General features: G+C 41.4%; 1 protein-coding gene across 2 annotated transcripts in view; it reads right to left on the bottom strand.

Annotated features, from left to right (window-relative positions):
* The window catches only part of smc4 (structural maintenance of chromosomes 4), a 33,283-nt gene that overhangs the window by 954 nt on the left and 7,356 nt on the right, over positions 1–24,973 (bottom strand). For both annotated transcript variants that reach the window (XM_084419007.1, XM_084419008.1), the window contains exons 6-22: positions 23,896–24,060; positions 23,573–23,700; positions 21,518–21,658; positions 20,904–21,054; positions 19,236–19,400; positions 16,403–16,636; positions 15,441–15,626; positions 13,619–13,780; positions 13,241–13,466; positions 11,752–11,831; positions 10,861–11,013; positions 10,659–10,785; positions 7,988–8,177; positions 3,470–3,614; positions 3,212–3,385; positions 2,009–2,191; positions 1,701–1,933 (exon numbers count right to left, since the gene is read on the bottom strand). In XM_084419007.1, the coding sequence (XP_084275133.1) occupies positions 1,701–1,933; positions 2,009–2,191; positions 3,212–3,385; positions 3,470–3,614; positions 7,988–8,177; positions 10,659–10,785; positions 10,861–11,013; positions 11,752–11,831; positions 13,241–13,466; positions 13,619–13,780; positions 15,441–15,626; positions 16,403–16,636; positions 19,236–19,400; positions 20,904–21,054; positions 21,518–21,658; positions 23,573–23,700; positions 23,896–24,060 (2,843 nt within the window). The remainder of the gene's footprint in view (positions 1–1,700; positions 1,934–2,008; positions 2,192–3,211; positions 3,386–3,469; positions 3,615–7,987; positions 8,178–10,658; positions 10,786–10,860; positions 11,014–11,751; positions 11,832–13,240; positions 13,467–13,618; positions 13,781–15,440; positions 15,627–16,402; positions 16,637–19,235; positions 19,401–20,903; positions 21,055–21,517; positions 21,659–23,572; positions 23,701–23,895; positions 24,061–24,973) is intronic.

Genomic DNA, 24,973 nt, shown 5'->3' with positions numbered 1-24,973 from the left:
GTGGAGGACCGACCGGGACCAGAGAAGATCCACACTGATAAATGACCCAATAGACCTTATTCACAGATTATTGACAGGGATGAAAGTGAGGCTGAGAGGGACGCATCTCTTCAGCAGTGGTGTGTAAAGTACTGGAGTAAATGTAATTAGTTACTGTCCTTAAGTATCTTTTTAGCTACTTTGTAGTTTTACTGCGCATCAAAGATATTAGCAACTTTTACTGTACAATGTACTCTTTACTCCTATACATTTGTGAAGAGTAATGCAGTTACACATTACATTCTGCCCGGCAACTAACCTTTTCTGCAGCAGTTTATAAGTAGTGATATCAGGGAACTATATCTTGTGTGCTTTGCCTTCACTCGTCAGCAAGCTGATGTACACGAATGCGAGTGCATTAGCGGGTCGTTGCTCAATCGCAGGCGTCTCATATATGAGATGAGGCCGAAACCAGCACGTCCAGTGCAAGTAGGCTTTGACCATTTCATGTTACATAACATTATTTTCTTTATCCGTTATACTGATGATGCCTTTCTGAAGGATAATGGTTCAAGGCCTTCTTGAGCACTTGAGTGTTTTTAAGAGGTTGTTGTGTCGACTTTGATTTATTGCAATATTGAAGTGTCAGTTTTATTTTTATTTTAGAAAATAAACGTGATTGTTCTCCTCACAAAATCAACAGTTTCTTGTTTTTCACTGGCATGTATCTTTGGTGTTCAGGACTAGTTCATCTTTGAGCCTACGTTTAGTCAAGTCACCTTCATTTATACAGCGCTTTAGCAATATAGACTGTTTCAAAGCAGCTTTACAGTGATGATAGGAAGTTAAAGTAACAGATTGTTTGTCTTTACAGCAGCTCTAGAATACAGTTATTGTCCAGCTAAAGTTAGTTTGATTGATTCACTTCCGTTGCGAAGATCATTAGTTATTAACTTAGGGGCCGCTAACACGACACCGTCTAGTCCAGAGGTTTTCAAAGTCTAAGACAGTGGGCCTCCCTTTTGACACAACTTACCCACTGGCTTACCCAATCTGCTGATGAACTACTGAAATATCTAAGATAAAAAACTCCAAACATGATCTGTGGAAAATAAGTGATCTAGCAGCTTTGTACAGCGAATCCCATTGAAAACACAGTCCGTCTGTCCCTCACAGCCTCGCTTTCATCACACCGGTCCTGGCGCTGCTCTGAACAAGATTAACATTAACGATAACGTTTTCTGTGAGCGCGCTAAGGATGTGAGCGCGCGGGTCATCTCACGCTTGAACTGTTTAAAGTCATATTGAAATGCTCACAAAGGAATCGATAGTTTAACAACACGTATCCGATTTCCTGACCTCAGGCTTTTGATTCCCGACCCTACTCTTGAAGGAGTCGACGCTAGTTGCTGAAAGTCACAGCTAGTCTGCAGATACTGGGCAGAGTTCAGGGATTTCACAGAAAATCAGAGTGTGTATACTTGGCACAGACCTTCAGATTATGAATCCACCGGGTCAGAGGACATCAAACATGTCTGACTTTTTGAGCCTATTTTAGAACGCACCGTTTTCATTTGTCATGCGTCTCGTAGCAAGGAGGTGTATGTACCCGTGTGAGTTTGGCCAAGCTTTTCTCTTTTCATTTACAAAGTTGGCCAGTGTGTGATGGCCAGCACCATCAGTTTAGCTGGTAGAGCGTGTGGCGTTACAGCACGTGACACCTGAACATGATGCCCTCCGAGAAGGGATCCAGACTGTCCACCAGCTCCAGCTCCGCGTCTCCGCCCAGCGTGAGCATCTGGTAGTTCTCCTTCAGTTTATTGGTGATGATGTTGAACCCGGCCATGAACTCGTGCAGCCTCTGCTTGCGAAGGTCCTCACAGCCTCTCTTGAAGCCGTCTCTCTGTGTGGTGATGTCATCAAGCTCCGCCACTCTCTGCAGGTACAGTTCCTCCTACACACACACACACACAATCATTCACTGTTATTACTATGGTGAGTACTATGGTGGGCGAACAGTAGCACGCACCTTCTTCTTGAACTCCGCGATGGCCCCCAGGTTGGGCTTCATGTTGGTGCAGCGGTCCTCCAGCAGAGCGATCTCGTTCTTGATGACGTCTGGGTTGCCGATGTCTGCCAGCTGCTCTGGGCTGAGGGCGGGCAGCTCTTCTGATGGCGAGCCATCCAGCGGGTGCAGCGACAGCCGGCCGGCCTGAGGCGAGAGAGGAGGCAGACGGGCTTTTACTCGCCTTAAACAACACTATATTACACCCGATAATGGGTAAAAGAGGAGGAATCCACAGGACCGACAGCAAACTGAAACACAACCGAGACCGAGCACACAGGGAGATGACATGAGGAGGGGCAAATAAACTGATAACAAGGGGACTGGGCTAAAACACGCAGAGAAGCACAGATGCTAGACAAACCACAGAGGTCATGTGTTCACACAAACACACTCGATATCAGACATCGTTACTAACATATCTGCGTTAAAGCTCTTATGAAATTAGTCTAAAGAAAACTGTGTTTAGGGAACTTAATTATGATTATACTATGAAGCGCACAATATATTGGTACCTAAAATGATAGATATCGGTATAGGCCATGAGCGGTGAATTATGGGTATCGACCCTGAGAATCCATATTGTTGTGGCTTCAAAATAATAAAAGCTGGGCTGTGCAACGATTAATCACATCCACAATAAAAGTTTGTTTACATAATATATGTGTGTGTACTGTGTGTAATTATTTTGTCTATATATTATTTTGTGTATATATAAATACACACACATGAATGTATATATTTGATATATCTGCATGTATATGCTGTGTGTGTGTGTGTGTGTGTGTGTGTGTGTATTTATATATACACAAAATAATTATACACAGTACACACACACACACACATATATTATGTAAACACAAACTTTTATTGTGGATGTGATTAATCGTTGCCCAGCACTAAAAAAAAGCCAATGGCCCTTGATATTGTGATCGCGATTCATCATGTTGATTACCAAGATTAAAATAGGAAGAGGAAGCTTTTACTTTCTCCAAAACACCCGTTATGATGAATGATGCCGTCTACACTGGCCAGTGAAACTCCGGTTTAATGATTAGCAGCTGACATTGATAAGCTGAGATTCAGATTGCATATAAACACATCTGAACACACACATTCCCAGTGCTGCTGCAGGTGTTGTCAGAGGTGTGTGTGTGGGCTCAGTACCTCCTTCTCCCAGTGCCGGATCTTGTTGTGGCACTCGGCGATGGCCGTGTCGATGTGCTCCACCTTCAGCCGAACACTCAGAGACTCTTTCTGCAGCGCGTGCTCCTGCTCCTGGAGGGCCTTGATCTCCTGAAGGACGCCGCGATGCTGCTCCTGGACCTCCGGCAGAGCTTCCTACACACACACATACACACACACACACACTCTCAGCCCTTGCCGTGCTGACAGTCTGAGCCAGAGGATGGGACCAGTAAGTACCTCGGCCTGCTGGTAGGTCTGCATGATCTCTCCGGCCTGCTCCTCCAGCTTCTTCAGCTGCTCCGTCAGCTCCTCCATCAGCTTCTCGTTCTCCGCCATCTCCTTCTCCAGCTGAGACACGCTCTCCTCAGACTTCTTCAGGTTACTGCCGCAACAGAGGACAGAAGCACTGCTGAAACGGATCAACTGGCTCTCTACAAACCCAGTCCTCTCAGTCAAGCTCATCCCACAGATTTACATGAAGAGGGTGAGTTTCAGTAGAGCTCATTAAGTGATTAAAAGCACTCTCTTCTTGCATGAACTGGAATTAATTGAGATGTTTTTATCTGCTTTTTTACTTTAAAGTTCAGAGGTTTTTCAAACTTTTTTGGTCACGCCCCCTTTTAAAACTTACGCCCCCTTGAGTAAACTGTGCTGTTGTATATAAATTTCAGATATTATTTGCGCCACAAGGCCGTGGCAGTAAATGAAACCCAGTCACATGTGAAAGTCGATCACGAATCCAGTAAGTGCATCGCATCATGTTTTCATCAACTTAAATGAATGGGTCATTGAATCACTGACTCGCCAGCTTCGTTTGATAACACAGACTCATTCATAAAGGAAGCACCCATGTTTCCTCAGAGATGTGCAGCGGTTCAGCCGTGATTGTGTGTTTTAAACTATTTTCGTTGACAAAACAGAGCAAAATCTGACAAAACTGCAAGTCACATAATATTAACTACATATTGATTTGATACAACAATTCAATAAACAAAACATTTGCAAACTCCCTCTTTAGCCATTAGTTATAAGACTAGATGATTCAAAGATTTAAGGCGAGACACTACAGGTGAATAGGGTAAAAATGTTAACTAGCAGATATCACCATGAAACTTTCCCAGCTGATTACCTACATTAAAAAAAATGTATTACAAGTTTTCTGTAATTTAATGTTTAAATATGCAAATTAGGCAATATCTACTAGGGATGCACGATGATATCGGCACAACATCGGTATCGGCCGATAAAAGCTTTAAATGACCATCATCGGCATCGGCCGATATGAATATTTCTGCCGATGAGCCTTGCCGATAGGGTGGCGTGTTTCCTATGTGCACGTGACGACCGTGAACATAGCATGAGTGCCAGCAACTTAAACTTCCAACATGTGGAGGCATTTCTAGCATGAGCATCAGTTTGGTTTGAGATGTGCTGGGGACAGAGACGCATTCGCAAGTGCATTTTCTGAAGTGCTGGGTAGAATGCCGCAGTATTTTTTTTTTCTTTCGTGCAGGTCATGTTTCGAAAGACGATGTCCTGTAGCTTACTTATGTAAACTCTCCAAGCTACTATGCTCTCCACAGAGCATAAAATATTCATTTTATTTTATTTTTCGTGTTCGCATTTATGAGGAAAAACAGTGACAGTTCTCGGTTACAGACGTGAACGCTCTGAAAGCGGCACTGATAGAGACTGCTTTAAAACTTCCACAGAGACCTCAAACAGAAAGCACAAAGCCTTTCTAAGTGAATTTCGTTTTGTATTAATTGTATCTTAATTTTAAAAAATGTTTCGTCAACCAATTGCCTGGATTTAGCCTAATAAATAATAAGTAAACCAGATAATAGATATCACGACACAGAGGCGCGCGCGTGAACTGGAGTTCGTCTCATAAATGAAACGAAACTCAGCATATAGCTTACTTGCCTCACAGACCTGATAAATATATCTATTATCTACAGAACGTTTGAAATCATATTTTTTAAACATAACAATTCAAAACGAAAGAAAACTATGTAATCCGAAATGTGCATTTCTCCCTGGCGCGTTCACTGTGTCGGCTGCAAAGATGAAGTTGACTGACTCGCGAGCCTACTTGCGAGTCAGTCAACTTCATCTTTGCAGCCGACACAGAAAACACTTGTTTATTAATAAACAATTAAAATGTCTCCTTGCTATATTTGACATATTCATAATCATTACTTTTGCGCTTCTCTGTGACAACTTTTAGTTGCTTTATTGCAGTGTTGTGCCTGAACGCGTTCATTGAACGATAGTTCATGAACTCGTTCATATTTTGGGCGAACGTGAACTGAACGTACCGCATTACTGCCTGATGAACGTTACTGTGAACTCGTTTATTCTGGTGTCTGTGAACGCCACGCTCTCTCAGTTTAACTTCGTTCAGTAGGATGCCAGATTTCTATAAAGCCTTCCAGGCGAAAACCCACCTAAAACCCACCGTAAACCGCCCTTAATATGTAGCGGAAAAAACACCCAATCTGGCAACACCAGCCACCCGTGTTCGACCTCTTGTTCAATCTCGTGCATCAAAATGAACAAATCTTTTTTCGAGTCATTTCGTTCATTTAAGGGGCTTTAAATGTTACTATTAACTGGCAAATTCCCCGAACACATCCACCTACGCAATCTTGATCATATTCTGAATTAAGAAATCATTATAATGCAGTCAAAAATCGTTTACAGGGAACATAAATAATTACTTCACCTCGAGTCTTTCATGAACGACTCATCACTTACGTTACAAATCAAAACAAAAAGCAGCAAGGAGGCGTCGTATGATCATTTAAACGAGTTTTATGATAAGGTCGGTGAAGATGATTCAAAAAACAGCTGAAAACCCATCTCTTCCATGAGCACCTAAGCACCTAAACTCATAAAAAAAAAAAAAAAAAAAAAAAAAAAAAAACCTTTCCCTTAAAATCCCACTTATCATGCTTATGCTACTCTGAATAATGCCTGAACTTCGTATTCTGAACACTTCTTGCGTTGTTGTTGTCTTTTGCCTCTTCATGATGACTCGCTTAATTTAGTCCTGATTTGTAAGTCGCTTTGGATAAAAGCGTCTGCTAAATGACTAAATGTAAATGTAAATGTGAAGATGGGAAAAAATCTGACGCATATCTTCAGTGTTAAAACTGATAAAATAATTGTCTGTGGGGGCTGTGGTAATCATTTTGAAAAATAATATCTCGCAACAACATGGAAAAAAAGACCTATGAACTAGTTCATTTTTGGAACTGTGAACTTAGTTCAAAATTTTGAGTAGGCCTATATGAACTATGAACTGAACTAGTTCATTTTAAAATTTGTGAACTGAACTTTGAACTAGTTCATGTAGAAAGTGAACTTTCCCAACACTGCTTTATTGCCAGCGCCACCCTTACATGTTACAGTACATGAACGGGTCACCACCGCATCAGCACCGAAAACAGGGGAGCATTTGGTAGACCTGTTCAAGTAGAAGATGTAAAAAAAATTATTTGATTTTTTTTTTCTATTTATTTTACTTCTAAGGACTGAAGTTTAATGTCTAAACTTAAAAATAAACTGTGGCAATGGCATAAATAATTTACCTATTTTTCAGGGGTGAATGTCTGTCTACATTTGTAAAATTATACATTTATGGTAGAATCAAATGTTGTTTTGTTTGTCTTGTAAATTGCCTTATCTACAACACATGAGTGTAATACAGTAAAGGTAGTACAGGAGAGAGACTTGGATTTCTCTTCAGTAAAATTAAAGTGTAAATATATCAGGGGGAAAATGTGTATATATCGGTATCGGTATCGGCATCGGACAAAATTAGTTTGAAAATATCGGCATATCGAATATCGGCCAAAATGCATTATCGTGCATCCCTAATATCTACTTAAATATGCACTAATTTGCATATATTTAAAAAAAAAAATTCATTGCGTTCACATATTAGATGGGAAAAAAAATACAGGGGGATTTATGGAGATCTACTTTTGTATATCAGAATATACTGTCAATAGCCTTAAAAAAAATTACTTTCACCATGTTTTTTGGAATAAAATGTTACATAAATCAGGCTAGGAATAATATATTTACAAATCCCTCTGTAAATGTCTTCATAATATAACTAGGTACAAGACTGGAGAGTGTGGTGTATATAGGTGCTACTGCAGTGGAGATTTCAGACTTGGATGGAGATGGAGAAAAGTATGGAGAAAAGTCATTTTGAGAAAATGGGCTTTAAAGATTTATCATCAGCCAATGAGATTGCACATTCAGCCCTTTTACTTTCACGATTGGTTGCTGATAAAAAGGAAATGACCACATTTGGATCCGACAGCATTGTACAGGAGAGAGAGAGCTTCCCAGCGGTGTGTGTGATGACAGGGAGCAGACAGAGATCGCGGAGCAGCGTGATGATTAAGAACGCCAACTTTTGTTGAATTTATGAGAAATCTACAGACGCAAACAGACGAAGTGCAGTAAAATAAAGACCTAAATGTGTATTTCTGACTTTTTTTTTTTTTTTCCACCACAAGTCTGAAAGAAGACATGTTATTGAAGACAAATATCCCAAAATCTCAAAATTGACCAGTAACCCTAACCTTTCTTTGAGAAAATGTTATGTTTACTGTACCCGATCTACATCCCATCGAAATGAAATTGAATCAGGAAATGTGTGTCAATACCCAGCCCAAATGTTCACAGTGAACCATTTAAAACCGTCACTAGTAAAGCCCATGATCAGTGACTGACCGTCCGGCGGTCTTGATGGCCACCTGGGCTTTGGTGACGGCTGAGGAGCACTGGTCCAGCTGTGTGTTGATCTGGTCCAGTTTGTCCTGCTGGGCCTTCAGCTTGTGACTGTTGATGTCCACGATGAGCGTGTGCAGCCTCTTCACCTCGGCCTCCACCTTCCCCGCTTTACTGGACGCTGCCTCGAAGTCTTCAGCACAAAACACACATCATTACATCTACTGATGAGCCAACTCTCAGTCTGTCAGAGGAACTACATCAAGTTCTGCCTTTTCAGCTGAACTGAGACAAACAAGCAGCCCTTAAACACTCAGGTGTCATCACTAACACAGCTACTCATGGCATTCAGACACAGCAGCACTTTGGTTTCCACTGAATAAAGTCAATTTTGGGTGAAAGAAATATATCGGGGTTAAGCACTTTAATGCGTAAAAATGGATCGTTTTATTTAGCAAGCATGTCACCACTTACATTATAGATGAGAAAAACTATATTACAGCCAATATGTGTAATTTACTAAAGAAATATGTTTTTTAAAGCTTTTTAACAGTTATAGAGCTACCGATGGGCTGATCTCCATACAAGTTTGCATGCTTGTTTGGAATCATATGTCACATGTTCTCACTTATTTTCGAGTTTTTGTTTAGGAATGAGAGGCTTTTGGGTAGACTTGGCCATGCCTATTTCCTAAACCACACTCCTATAGCCATCCAAAGGCCAAAGGTCAACATCTTTTTGATAATTATTGCCCTAGAGATTCCCGAGAATTGTTCCGCAGGGGTTTAATCGAGGCTGAGCTAAAAACCTAGAACTAGTTCGCCAAAGTTGGTTTTTGAAGTAATCTGAAGCTTAGTAATCTAAGTCAGCCTTTCTCAAACTTTTTTCCGTCAGGGCACCTTTCAAAAGTGCATAAAATCTCAAGGCACCCCAGTGTAAAATATAATTTAAAAACACTGCATAACCCAAATGTAAATGGTAATTATATATATATGTATATACTTTAAACTGTCTTTAAAATACTTAAAAAAAAATTATCTAAAATGAATCTAAAATTTATTAATCCGTTCATATGTTTAACCCTTTCACACGTAAATTTAATAATTAAAAAATATTCTGGCTGACCCCCCAGCGTGAGTTTTTCAAGGTGACCGTTATTTAGAATGTGTCACTTTATGGTTTCCATGGTGACACGTCATTGCTTGTCACGTGACACACCGCAGCAACAACAGAGCTGAATGAATGATGATCTGCTTTTATGTCATTTTTCCTTTTTTATTCAAAATATTCACAAATTTGTTAGATATGGCATGAAATATCTGATATTCCGATTGTCAAATATATGCAAGTGGAAGTGTTTTGTTTTTTTGAACACCTTTATAACGATCGCGTTAGTTGAGCTGTATGCGCGATGGGCACCGCCATCTTAGTTTGTGCCGCAGACGCAGGTCAGAGAATCGGATCTGTTGGATTTACAACAAGTGAATTCATCCACTTCTCCCGAAATACATAAAAGTAAGTGGCAGGTGAACTGGGAGAAGAATAGAGTAAATTTTAAAGTTACTTACACAATGTGTATCTGATATGAATAAAACTAATTATAATGGAAAGGATTATTATTGCCTCTTCCTTTGACATCAGTGTGTACTTTACAAACTCTAAATGTATTGTTTTTTTAGTACTTATGTCTGAAACCTAAAACAAACATTATGTGGATGAAAACACTGAAAAGTTGTGACATATGACAGCTCTGAGCGCGCCTGTCTCTGGCTCAGCTCCAGCCAACGAGCGAAAGCACATTTGAATTTAGCAGTTGATCACGTCATGCACTGACCGGTGCTCCAGGGACCAGCCTAGACTGATCACACCGGTGTGGTCGTACGTGCGAAAGGGTTAAAAAGAAGAAGAATGTATTTATGTAAATTCAAATTTATATATGAAATGTCCGATTTTTTTTTTTTAGCCTACGAAATTTTTTGGCGGCACCCCTGACACAGTCAGGGGGCACCCCAGTGTGCCGCGGCACCCACTTTGAGAAAGGCTGATCTAAGTAAGTAATCTTAGGTAATATTTAACGATTTGATTGATGGCGCCCGTTTCTTTTGAATTTCTCACAGGCGTCTACGGCCGTGAGTCGAAGAGGTCCAGCAAGTTTAGTTTCAATTGACCTCCGCTGACCTTGTCTAACAGCTGCTCAAACCTCATTGGTCGATGGCGGACATGGTTTTCAAGATTCGCGAATGTCCTCGAAGGCAGTCTTGGCACCTTGGAAGACGACACCGCATGCTAACTTGCTAAGGGATGTGTAGTTATAGCCAATTTTTACATTTTTTTTTTCCATATTATGCACCACCACGTCGCCAGTCGTCACGTGTTTTCACACGACCACATGATGAGTTCCGTTCACAAATTACAGCTGTTCTGGCATCCCTTAGAGGGCCTCCAGAGAATCTTGTTGGACTGGTTAGATTCTGATCGGGACAAAAATATAGGACTTGTTTGCAAAAGTAGGTTTTTCAAAAAAAATACCCAAAAAATTAGTTATGAGTGATTTTGAACTTTTCCCGGTCCGCCCGATCACTTCTAGGGGAGAATGCCGATGCTTGGAAATCGTATCTATTACAATAGGGTTTCAGCGCTTGAACCCACAACAACGACGGCGTAAGGAACGCACCTTTCCTGTAGCCCTCCAGGCTCTTCTCCATCTGCTTCTGCTTGGCTTTATCAGGAGCGGCAGAGATGACGTTGGCCTCCAGATGTTTGATCTGAGTCTTGAGATGGAGCTCTTGCTCGGTCAGGCTCTGTAAGGCACAGGACTGGTTAACAGAAGGCTCACACACGGTCTCATCACTCGAGGGCCTGCTCTGTGATCTGACCTGGATGGTGGCGGTGTACTTCTCCAGCGTGTTCTTCATGTCTCTCAGCTGAGATCGGGCAGTGTGCACCTTCTCCTCCAGCTGCTGTTTCCTCTGCTGCCAGTCCTGCAGCTGCGTCACCTCCTTGCTCAGCGCGCTCTCCATCTTATCCAGCTGCACACAATCACACATCTCTAGCTCCTGAGTCTGGACTCATTTCAATCGTACGCATCTGCTGTAAATAACGATGTGCCATTTTCCACACGCCGAGCACGTATTATGAAGTTACGAGCGAGAATGTGTCAAATTCAGCATCAGTATATGATTTACACTTTACAGGAATTGGGGGTGGGAGCAAATAAGTTATACTTCTTTCCACTCCCTTTCGAGCAACTATTATTAGTGTAAATAATGTATGTGGATACGTGTATCAAAATTGTAGTGTGTGTGTGTACAGGTACACATGTGTATATGTATATAGTTATTATTTGATATTTTCATTCTTTTCTTTTCTTTTGCTCGAAATAAACTTCAATCAATCAATCAAAACTCTTCAAGCAATCCACACCTGAATTGGCACTCATTTGAAAGTGAAACTAAAATGCACAGAGCTGCACTCGTAACGGAGCGTGTCCACGGCAGAACTGAGACAGCGTTTTTGGTTCATTCCTATGGTAAGAATGAATTGTAAACGCTCGCTCTGCTGCGCACCGCTATGAATGCCCATGAGGACGTGCCATTTTAGTTTCGCTTTCAAATGAGCGATTTAAAAAACCCCGCCGGTGATGCCGGTATTACCAGTGTTATTACACGCCGATTAACACATCCCTAGTGTCCACACAGCTGACAGGTTGGTGAAGGGGAGCAAAAGACCATTATTAAATGTTTAGGTGTGAGCGCTTCTAGTCTGACCTGCTCCTGAGTGACTTCAGCACAGACAGAGGAGCCCATCCGGCCCTTCATCACACGCCCTCCTCCTCCGGTCATGGTGCCTGAGGACATCACAAACATGAGCACATCACACCACAGTGACAGAGAGAGCTCATCCACACATACCTGCGCAACTTGAAGAAACGGTCACAGAAATATTGGTGCGTTCAAGCCATCTCGTAAAGGTCGTAAAGCAAAGCACACCTGATGCACATTTCTTTGGTTTTTATTTTCTAGAGCTAGAGTTTATGAACCTTTGTGTAATTAAGAGGAAGTAAACCGCCATCTTACTCTGATGAAAGTGACTTGATATATTACACATCTAGTGAGAAATGCTCAAATTCAGCACAGAATTCTCGGTTATAAACCACATATATCAGATCAAACAGCCCTGATGTGGAAACCAGGAGAAACACTGTGCCATGAACGAGCATATCATAGGCTCTTTAGTCCACAAATCACCAGCATTCACCATGGAGATAATGTAGTAACGCTAACTGTAACCATGGTATTCTCTCAGAAATAGTCAAATGTTTTTACATTATTCATTTCAGGGTTCATGCATACTTTTGGGAGTGAAATTCAAGTACTTTTCAATGTCTTTATAAAGTGCGTCACACTTTTTCCAGCACTTCAAATCTCTATATATGACCCAATTTTAATGTTATTTTGAATGTGATGATTTGTAAAACTAACACTTCCTGGCAAACAAACTTTTACTTAAAAAAACAACATAAAAAAACACGTGAAATTGTCACTATAGCCAGTAGATGGCGGCAGAGGAGCACTTATTGACTTATTAGCCATTTCCACACCCTAATATAAGGAGAAAAGTAAGAAAAGTCACAAAGTCTCAAATATATATATATAAAAAAAAACTTCAAATTGTGACTGAATTACATGTTTCTTTAATAATCACTGAAGCTGTCGGTCAGTTCAGTGTGGTACATTTAAGAAGAGTAGAATATTAAAAAAAATTCCTATAAAAATTAGATTTTCTGCAATTTTGTCTACATCTCAATTCAAGTTCAGTGCTTTACCGTCACATTTCCGATAAATAAACATGTAATATTATTAGAAAATGCAATTATTAATGCAAACCAATAGTATTATGATTAAATTACCTGATTACCTTTTATTTTTATTAACATTTCCCCAGATTTAAATCTACATTCAGATTTTGTAAATTGGCAAGACAAAATGCGTCCAAATGATAAACTTTCACTCTGTGACGGTTAGATTTAGCAGTTAATCTGCGAGTCACATGCGTGCCGAACCGTGCAGGTCACGAATCACGATCAACTGCGATCCGCTGCACCCCTACATAACAGACTGATCACCAGTTCCACACACTCTGAGGTGTAGATATTCTACGATGATGAAGTAAATACAGGATCAGTATCGGATCGTGTGGGCTGATTGTCAGGATGTGTGTGTGTGTGTGTGTGTGTTTACCCCTGAGTAAACTCACCGGCCTGCTCGATGACCTGGCCCTGCAGCGTGACCACCCTCCAGCGCTTGTTCTTCTGGAACGCCACTCGCGTGGCCTCCTCCAGGTCTCTGGCCACCAGCGTGTCCCTGAGGGCGAAGTAGAAGGCCGGGCGCACGCTCTCATCCTTCACACGCACCATGTCAAACAGGCGAGGGATGTTCTCCGGGGTGGAGATGGTGCCCATGCTCTGCTGCCACACTTTCATCTGCACAACAACACCACACATCACCACTACTGGACACACAGGACATGACTTCCCATGTGCCGTGAGATAAAGGGGTTCTGCAATGTGATACTGGCACATTTTAGTGATGAGGTTTAGAAGGAAACAGCACAGCCACACGTCAATTTTCCCACCTTGTCCAGGCCGATGAAAGTGGCCACACCGATGTTCTGGGCCTTCAGAAACGTGACGCACTTCTGCGCCGTGTCAATGGTGTCCACTAAAATATTATCCAGCGAGCCACAGCTGGAGGAGATGGCGACGTCATACTTCTCATCAATGGCTCCCAGATCACCCTGTGTTGAGACGCCGGCAGGTTTAACAGCATGAAATGATTAGGTGGCTGCAGGGTTTGAAATCAACACCCACCAAATGGTAGTGTAGTGTACCACTGTTCCTCTGACTTTGAACTCGCAAACTATGCTTCCAACGCTGTCTCTAGGAACATTTAGTGCCTTCCCTATCTTCTTGGACCGTTCTGTTGACTTAGCCATATTTCTAACTTGCAGTCAAACGTGACACTTAGCAAACCTAGACCTAGCCTGTTCAGATATTTCATGTGTTCTAGCTCAAGCACACCTGGTGCAACTAATGAAGCCCTTGATTATTTGCATCCGGTGTGCTTGAGACAACACCTGTTCTGCAGATCTGTGCTGTTGTGAGGGATTCTATTCAGGGGTTGAATAATTTTGAAGTCTTTAAAAGTTACATTTTCAGTTAAATTTGGGGAAACCACTTGAAACATTTGTTATGTTGAGCCATTTCAATTGCTTTTGTTTGATTTGTTCATTGAAAACAGCTGAAAGTCTGTAAAAAAAGTCCAATAAACCTGATTTGCAATGGGGGTTGAATAATTTCGATTGCAACTATATATATATATATATATATATATATATATATAACCAGTCAAAAGTTTGGAAACACTACTATTTTTAATGCTTTTGAAAGAAGTCTCTTATGCTCATCAAGCCTGCAGTTAAAAAAAAAAAAAAAAGAAAAAAAAAATAATATTATGAAATATTACAATTTAAAATAATGGTTCTCTTTTTTAATATACTTTAAAATGTAATTTATTTTTGTGATGCAAAGCTGAATTTTCATCAGCAAGTACTCCAGTCTTTGGTGTCTTATGATCCTTCAGAAATCATTCTAATATGATGATTTATGATCAATGTTGGAAACAGTTGTGCTGCTTAATATTTTTTTATAACCTGAGATACTTTTTTCAGGATTATTTGATGAATAAAAAGTTAAAAAGAACTATTTATTTAGAATAGAAATCTTTTGTAACAATATACACTACCGTTCAAAAGTTTGGGAACAATAACTATTTTTTTTTTAAAGAAATTAGTACTTTAATTCAACAAGAATGCGTTAAATTGATAAAAGGTGATGATAACGATTTATATTGTTAGAAATGTTTTTATTTTGAATAAATGCTGTTTTTATGAATAAATGCTGTTAACGTTTTACTCATCAATGAATCCTGAAAAAAGTATTCCAAAAAAATATATTAAACAGCACAACTGTTTCCATCATTGATAATAACTGAGTATCAAATCATCATATTAGAATGATTTCTGAAGGATCATAAGACACCAAAGACTGGAGTACTTGCTGATGAAAATTCAGCTTTGCATCACAAAAATAAATTACATTTTAAAGTATATTAAAAAAGAGAAACATTATTTTAAATTGTAATAATATTTCATAATATTACTGTTTTTTTTTTTTTTTTTACTGCAGGCTTGATGAGCATAAGAGACTTCTTGCAAAAGCATTAAAAATAGTAGTGTTTCCAAACTTTTGACTGGTACTGTATATATATATGTGGTATATGTGGTTAATTTCTTCTTTTTCTTTGGCTAGAAGTAGTTTCTTTAGTAGCCAAATTGGCCGGCGAGTGAAAGTTAATTTCGAGCCCTGGTTGGCTGAGGTGAACGCGAGTGCACGTACCAGCCGTCCCAGGATGCCCGTGATCTTGCCCGAGTGCTTCTGCTGCATGAGGGCGTCCAGGACTTTGCTGCGGCTGCGGTTGCTGGACAGAGAGCTCTTGGCTTCAGACACCTTCTGTCTCAGGTCCCCAACCTGCGCTCGCTTCTGCCGGTCCTGCTCAGAGATCTGCTCCAGCTCCTGCTCGTCCTGAAACACACACACACACACACACACACACACACAGCTTCAGTTTACAACCAAAGCCACGTAGATCCATCAGCTTTTCTGCAGCCGTCTCATCAGCTTTCCTAGGGTTGGTCACAAAATACTTACAAGTCACTAGTGTTGTCACAATACCAAAATTATGACTCCGATACGATACCAGATAAAAATTACCTCGATACCGATACTGAATCGATGCCACGGGGAAAAAACTAAAAGTTTAAGTAATTGAAAACAATTGTTTTATAAATTAATTTTACAAATCTAAAACCTCACTTGACCAGCATGCTCCTGCCCTGCTTTTTGACCATTCCCTCCCTTTTATTAAACAAAATAATAATAATCACATGCCAGTGTGTACGTCCTTACAGAGATGTTTGCAACATGGACATTATCATCAATCATGTTAACATTCGCTAACCTTTCACAATTCTGAACAGGTTGGGATGTCCAATCTTATTTCAAGTAATTTAATATTGTTTGCGCGTATATTGATGCGCGTCTATATTTCACTGTTCTGCTTCTGTTGTTCAGTGAATGTAAACACTGAAGCAGAGCTCTGCACACACACCTGCTCTTCCTGAAATCCTGCTCTTATTATTTAGAGTGCTGTCACTCTTAAAGTACCGGTACTAATAACATTTAATTTCATACCGTTATTAATAGCAGGGTATCGCGATACCTTACTAGTACCGGTACATCGTGCAACACTACAAGTCACTCGACCCTTTTTACAAGAGCTCTTTCAAACCGAGCGTCACCTTCTTGAGCTGCTCCTCACACGGGGGGATCTTGATGTGCAGGTCCTTGATGGCGGCTCTCCTCTCTCTCAGCGTGGTCACGGCCTCCTGCAGGGCATTCTGGGCCTGGCTGAGCTGGCTCACTGCGCTGTTGTGCTGACTCAGGTAGATGTCCAGCTCAGACTGGGCCACGTCCATCCGGGAGCGCGTCTCGTTCACCGCCTTGCTGAGCTCCAGCAGCTCCTGCTCCTTCTTCTGCAGGGACACCACACACACACACAGCAAACATTGAGGCATGACATGTGGACTTATCTTTAAATCCTTATCTTGAGCCAAATAAGCAGCTGACATTCAGTACAACCTGTGTCTTTTATTTAGCAAACAATGTAATTTACGTCTTTTAGTTTGTCAAGAGATTTAAAGCGTAGTTTTTGAAGAGTGCACGTGTGAACGAGCTCTAGTGTGTAAGAACGAGCCTATGACTGAATCTGGAAATGAAGCAGAATAACTGAGAAAGATGAGAAATAGTCCTCAGATGTGCTTAATTTATAGCAAACGTCTAGCGTTAATTCGATCTCAAACAGATTGATTAAGGACTGTCGTGGACAGCCTCCTAATGTTTCTTCATATTCTCTGTGCTGGTCAGTTCACAGCAGTGACAGAAATCATCTTTTACAATGAGTTTAAATATAATTTGACCCCTTTTTGTGGGCATTTTTTAGCCTGGGTGCCAGCCCGAACCCCGCCCACAATATTTTTTGGTCGGGAAGTTCGGTCTGGACTCGCTCCGTTGAGGAGCTATTATGCCCGAACAAAAATTGTTCGGACCAATCAAATTGTCAGGGCGGGCTTTATACGATGATGGACAGATAAGCAACGGTAACGTCATCATCCACGTCATCAACGAGCGCTTGGGTTGAATTCAAATGACTGCCGCTGAAGAATTGAGATTTCACGAGTTCACGCTTACAAATAAGTCAGATAGAATAAATGCATATTTGGCGTGCTGTCCGAGGAGAGGCTTCGGGCTCGGTATTCAGCCCGAACCCAAAGTACTCCCCCCGTATTCCTGGCTGTGGAAGAACAAGCCAAGAGTGAGTGCAGGGATGCTGAAAACTGTCATGTTAGGTGAGTTGACCGAGTGAATAAATATATGCTTTCCTCTCATGCTGATAGACGGTTGATTGGATTGATTATTTGAATGTGCTCCTCCTGAAATTTGTTTATAAAACATCATGTGTAGATTCCGCCATCGCGTCTGTTATAGAAGATATCGACAGCGCATTAATTTTAAAAGAGGAACAGAGAACCGCGATCGGAAACATGAATGAAAAACATACGTCACTTACTCCGTTGCTCTGATTGGTTGTAGGTCTATCCAATTGAGTGCAGAGGAATTTTTTTTCCTGGTTCGGTTGAAACACGCCCCATAATCAAAGCTCAATGGAGAAGTATCAGACTCACATTCTGACTAGAATTGAGTATGACGACGTCAGGCTAGGCATTTTTACCTTTTTAAAGGCCATTTTTCAAATGACTTTGTCAAATTCTTACATTTAAATCAAATTAAATTAGAATAACAAGACACAATAGGGCTGTTACCAGTCAAATGAAATCAGTATCAACAAAATTCATCTTTGCAGTGGAAACAGAAGCTGCATCTGAAGTGGCGTTTGCACAGTTTAATGCAGCTCAAATGAGTTAAACCTGCAGTTACAGATGCAGGAATAATGTTATGATGTTTTAAACAAAACGTTAAATATTGATATTCGAAATGATTTAAAAAGAAAAAAGGAAAGATACTTTAACTGTGACATTAAACCTGCCAGTAGGAGTCAGGAAGCCACAGTGACTGTGATGGTAAACCACTGAATTGTTTTCTGCGCTGCAGGCGTGAGTCACTGTACTGAGCGGCTCTTAAAGTGACAGCACTAATATTCCTGCTGCGTCTCTATAACACTCAAACAACAGGAGACAGAGAATCTCGCTCTTGACTGAATAACTTTTGTAACTGTATTTGTAAAGTATATTTTATTTATTAACTGCAGTGTTCTTTTACATTTCATTAGTTTCTGAACACCTGAATATCTAAAACACTATACAATCATATCTTTGTTTAGTTGCATCTATTTGTTTTGCGACTGCTCATTTTTTTATTTGTTCTTTTTTAATTACGAGTGTCTATAGTCTTTAATAATGCTTGTAATGTATATTAGTGAGCCTAGTTATTTTTCTATGGTATGTTTAAACCACAGGCAAACGTTCCTTGTGTAAGAGTTCTTCAGCATGTTGACTTGTTCATGATTTCAGCTTCAATTAAATGTTTTGCAATAAGACTAAAAGTGAATATCTAAAGCTGTTTTTTTACCTTATTGGAATCGAAATGAGGAATCGATTAGAATCAAATTCGAAATTGTTAATTTAAACGATCCCCAACCCTAGCCACGCCCCAAACTCACGCTATTGGTTGAGCTGCAAGAGATCTGAGCAGACCACTCTCTCAACGTTTAGATGGTGTCTGTGAGGGTCAATGTTTACACTTTTGAAGGAGATAAACCCATGAATGGCATATTAATAGTAGTCGATGGACAATGAACTGGGTTTGGAGATTGTGTTCGAACAGAAAAAACACAGTAACACTTTACAATAAGGTTCATTAGTTAACATTATACTGTGACAAATATATCGCTCATATGTTAGTTAATTTCTAATGAACCTTATTGCATTCTTCACCTTTAAATGAAACTGAAACTACGGACACCGCTCACATACCGCTCTCACTCAGCACCACTGCACACGTCTGCCGCTAACGCTAACTGCATCATAGATGTGTAGCGGTGTGGTGCTGGCGTACCTGTTTGTCGTCCTGTAGGCCGCTGGTCTCCTCCTTCAGGCTCTCCATCACCAGCGCCAGCTTGTGCTCCTCCTGCAGCTTCTGCTCCTCCAGCTGCTGCTTCTGCACAGACGCCTCGGTGATGATGCTCTCGCTGCTGGCAGGAACACTCCTCAGCTCCTCACGCTGCACACAACACCACACCAGACACGCTCAGCAATATCCGAGTACACGACTGGAATCTGATCTAGAATTACTGACGTTGTCCACAGCGTGTGTCACAGCTGTTCAGATCCGATGTGCGTGTCCATGCCGCTCTTTTGTTTTCAGGAACATCTGCATTGGGTTCTATGGTAATGACGTTGCGTTGCGTCTGCTCGTCCGGCACTTTTCAACAACACAGCATTATTTCGGCAGAGACTTTCGACATGTTTCCTATAACAACGCCTGACGTTTACATTTTGCGTGCGTGAGAAAGTCACATAAACCCTGCGAAATCCCATCAGAGCGGTCAGATTGAGATGGATTTCAGGAAATTTAAAGTCCCACTCCGATCATATTTCGAGCTATTTTTAAACATTCTCAGTGGTCTTTAAATGATGATTATGCCGTTTTTAGCCAAAATCACAAAACCTGTGCCGTTTTCTGGGACTTCGCTTCAGCAGAGCGGCAGTAGCTCATTAGCAATTCGCCTCTGCGTTGTGGGCGGAGCCGTTGGCACGGAGACGACCCTCCCCCTCCTCTCCTCTGTATGTTCACACCCGCCGGCGCCGACTTGAGCTTCCGAGAAAACGGAGGAGAAGCTGATCATAGCCGTTGCTGGGTTTCCTATCATTATCGGATTAATTGCAGAGAGAGAGACCCGGCCGCGCGTGCGCGCACTCACTAATAATAATAAATAAAAGTGTGACCAAAACGGTTATACAAATGCTGTCATTATAAAAGGTTTCTAGTGTCAATGTATTGCTTGTTTATTCTGTTTACTTTTCATGGTGTGGCACTTCTCTTCTCCCATGATCGAACATAGAATGCTGCTACTTCAGAGCGGCCAAAGCGTCAACAAGCTTCCTCGTACTTTTAGACAAGCGTCCTTGACAGGGCGGCCAGAGCTTCTTTGCCGCTCAAGTCGGCGGCGGTGTGAACGTACAGTTAGTATTGCAACCCGCTACCGCACATAGGTGTTGATCCGCCATCGTCTTCTCTACTCCTCCTCAGAACCTGAGCGGGCGGGGGCGGAGGGGAGTATGAGCTTGTGGCCCCACCCAGTGGAGTTACTACGTCACAACTCCAGTCTATTTTAGCTGGCATTTTAGCGCCTGCTACTGATTCACAGCCATTTGAATGCAGAAATACTCAGAAATACAACTTTGAGCTTATTTTTCTCAAGATATGTCCTCTAACATCAGAAAAATGCCACAAGAACATGTTAACACCTAGAAAAACATGATTTTCATCGGAGTGGGTCTTTAAATAGGATTTCAAACCACATATGAATGTAGCCTGAAACGGATTTGTAAGATGTGATTTTTAACCGTTCACACTATCTAAATCTGACTGGATTCCAATTGGATCTGCATAAAAAGCAGATTCTGAGCGAGACCTGCAGTCATGAACCACCGAGCCGCAGCTACAGCTGTACGTGCTGAGGACAGGCGTGTGTGTGTCGCTCTGCAGGATCAGGGAGCTCACCTTCTCCTTGTCTTTCTGAAGCTGTTTCTGCAGCTTCTTGGTTTTGCTCTTGGTGTGTTTGAGCTTCTCGCGCACCTCCACGTCCTGCAGGTCCAGCTGGGTGAATTTCTCCTTCTGACTCTCTATGAACTTGGTCAGCTTGGTCAATTTCCTTCAGAGGAAACACAACATGAGCTCTACGCACACCTTGGGAATAGAATCGCCATTGGCTCGTACATTTCTTTGGTTACCAACAATATCTTAAGCACCACCACCATTTATACCACCAGTCCTAAGTTTAGTTAAAACTACATTAATGAGATATATATGGTGGTGCTTAAGGTTGGTCATTCAGTGTTTCTGTAAAAAACTAATTTATAGTACTTATTAAAAGATATTAATACTACTACTAATAACAGTATACAAGGATTGATGAGCTGAATTTATTAGCCAATGGCTAATGATAGACATTATTTAGTCGGCCAGAGTGAGGATTTGGCTGCGTATGCGAGTGATTTACTCAGATTGTAGAGTGTTGTGAGCCTGACATCTGAGCAGTGGCTGGCACCAGTAATGGTGCACATGCTAAAAGATGAATTATCAACAGGTTTCAGGGGGGTGTAAACACTTCTCACTTCTCCACAGCCTTCAGCTCCTCATTCTTGGTCTTCACTTCTTGTGTCAGCTGGCTGCTTTTGTCACTCAGCTCCTTGGTGTCCTCCTGAATCTGCTGTTTCTCCGCTTCTTTCGCTGACGCACGCTTCTGCAGATCATGCCTGTGGAAACACAAACGCCGCTCTGAATGACCAAACCCCAACACGGCTAACACCACCACAATACCATTATAGAGGAGCTACTTCACAATCACTGAGCAGTGCTTCCCACAGGAGTGTGTGAGACTGTTGGGAGGTGGACAGTGGGTCATGCTACCCTGGAAGAAATGTTTACATTTTCAAGTTTAATTCATCAATCTTGAAGAGCTCCAACCCATGTTCAGTGTGCAAACTAAAGGAAAAAAGCCAGTGAATGGACTTGAACCTTTAAAGGGGACTCAACACTCTTTTTAGTTGATATAGTGTCTCAGTCTACATTACCTTCACACTGAATAATATAAGTATATTAGTTTACTATATGCTACAGTAGGGAAATTACAATACTTATGTCCTAATTTCTACACTTGCAAGAGATAAACCCTTGAGCTTTTATTGTGACAGAAACTGCAGTTTTATTTTTGAGGAAAACTACCGGTTCTGTGAAAGCAGGTTTACAAACGAGTCTCAGTACACATGAGGCCCTATCTCGCACCCAGCGCAATTGACTTTGTACACCGACGCATGTATCATTCCTATTTTGCACCCGTGCACAGCGGACTTTTCCCTCCACAGACGCACGTCAGTAAATTAGGGAATGAACTTGCGCTCCCGGAGGCGTGTTCCGGCGCAAACGTTCCCTGGTGCTATTTTGCAGTTTCGGAAAACAATTCCGCCACTGACCAGGAAAAACCTGGTAACATATGCTATTTTAAGGGCGCATACTTGGCCATTATCAATGTAGCGTGTGCACAACACACATACACTTTGCTTCTCTCATCTACACACAGACGCAGTAGTTCTCATATTTGCAAACCATACATTATTACAAGGAAAAATATTCCACACGAGGGAAATCATTGTGGTGTCCATGAAGATGTGAAAAATAGGCATAAATCTAGCTTACACATTTACCCAAATGATTATACGCCTGTTTAACCGAAGCTAATCTGGGTGTGTTTCTCCATCCCCAATGTCACTTCTCTCTCCTTTATGGCCCTGACGAGAACGTCGGTCTCCTCGGCTGTGAACCGCTCCTGGCAAATCCGCCGTTATAATAGCAATCCGCCATGGAACAAGCGCGCCTGCTCTTAAAGGGAATGTGAGATGTCGCTCTGATTGGTTTATTTCACGTTACGCCCAAACCACACCTATGAGTAATGAAGCTACTTCAGACCAACACATTTTAGATTTGCCCACAAAGTTACTTGCATTTCGTGTTTGATACTTGCGTTTCAGATCGTTAAAATAGGGCCCATACAGTGAAATGCTGTAATCACGTTAGAAATGAATAAAATGTGAAAAAAGCGTAACTGGTAGCCGTTGCGTTTCCAAATGCATGCTAAACTCACAGCACATGCAGAGATGGAGTTCACTGCATTCATTCACTGTGAACTGAGCTGTTCTGAGATGCAGAAAACACCGAACCATGAGCAAAGTGGGCACTTCACTCTGAAACACGCAGAGCAAACAGACTATGCATTTACATAATTGATAAGGGTACAAATCGATTTTAGTTTGTTTGACAGATACTTTGCCAAAGCAATAGTGCAAAACAACGTTAGAGACCTTTTAGGTTATTACAGGAAGTTTTCATGTATTTTCGGTTCATTATGAAACTGTGGAGGCAAGATTAGACTATTGCGGGCCATGTATATATATATATATATATATATATATCACATATAGGATGCGTTTGGTTAAGAATTAACGCGGTATAAAGTGCGCGTTGATCATATATTTGATCGTGATCATATTTAGCTTCAGCACATGCAGCTCAAACAGCAATAAAACATTTGAGTAGGTAATTAAATGAAATGACAGGTAATTGACAACAACAAATCAGAGTTGGTGGTGTTCAGGGGTGTGAATGTCTCTTACACATAGAACTGACAGAGGAGGTTCCTCTTCTTAAAGATGTCATTCTCTAAAGTGAGGAACTCCACAGCTTTATTCTTCTCTCCCTCCAGAGCGCTCTTCTCCTTCTCCACCAGCTTCACTCGATTCAGCTGCACACACACAGATACTGACACACTTCACCAATGACACGAGCTTCTGCTTAAATAAACTGAGATATACAGCTCAAAAATATATCTGCTAGAGGTGATGTTTTTTCCTCCATTCAGAGGAACCATAATTTTGTCCATAAAGCCACAGTAAGTTGAAGAAGGGAAAAAAACGACACGTGCTGATTATCATCGTACCTTCTCTCCTCGCTGCTCGTTGAGTAGCTCGACCCGCCGGCACAAGACGTGGATGGGCTCTTTGAGCCGGCAGGAGCCGATGATGTCCTCCAGGTACTCCAGCATGCCTTCGTCGTGCTCCGTCTGTCCCTTGGGCTTCATCATGGCAATCTGCTCCACCTCACCCTGACAACAACACCACACACTCATGCACCTCGTATCTACACACAGATCCAATCAGGGCTGAGTTAAACATCACTGCGTTTGTGTGTCGACCTCTGGGGACTCTGCTCTTCTGTTCAGTGGACGGGACCACTCCGCATTTAACATGCAAATGCAAAGAGGAAGTAATGCAAAAACACTCGGGATGTAAAATGTTGCTTTCTTTTAACCGCTCACCAACCATTTGGACACCGCAATTGACTATTAATCCACACGCCTTCAAATCAAACAAGTCAAGGCTTTAAACACAGACGATACTTCATTTGTCTGTTCTGGACAGTGCGTGAGATGTTATTTGACAGTCCACTGATTAGGGCTGTGCCGGTAAACTTGACGACCGCACCACCGCTATGGCTGAGTAGCACCGGTGGTGGTCCGTCTAAACAACTTCTTTGTATGTGAATGCTGTTTTACGTGAATATCATGACATGAGTGAAGCACACAGCTTTTACGTGAATATCATGACATGAGTGAAGCACACAGCTTTGTTTACAAAAGAAATAATAGGTTAGCAAATAAATGTCACATCGCAGCCATGAAAACATTGGGATTGAGAGAGTTGTGCGTGAGCCCATAAATTTAAGCTTTGTCGGCTTTGAATTCTGGTTTGCGATCTGGTCATCAGCGAATTTAACAATATTCCATTAATTATTCCATATAGAAAGCTTGAATTATCTACTTTTAAACAATTTTCAAAACAAAGAGAAACCGACTAGCCTACTCCGCTTATCCGTATGAAGTGTGCATCTCTCTCTATAGGCACGTTCACTGCGAAGATGACGAGTCAGCATCGCCAACTTCATCTTTGCAGCCGACACTGACACAGAAAACACTAGTTTATTAATAAACAATTAAAATGTCTCCTTGCTATATTTGA

This window comes from Rutilus rutilus (genome assembly GCF_951802725.1).
Source record: "Rutilus rutilus genome assembly, chromosome: 9".
In the NCBI taxonomy this organism is placed as follows: Eukaryota; Metazoa; Chordata; class Actinopteri; order Cypriniformes; family Leuciscidae; genus Rutilus; species Rutilus rutilus.
The sequence above is the reverse complement of the archived record's forward strand: the minus strand, read 5'-3'. Positions and strand labels throughout refer to the sequence as shown.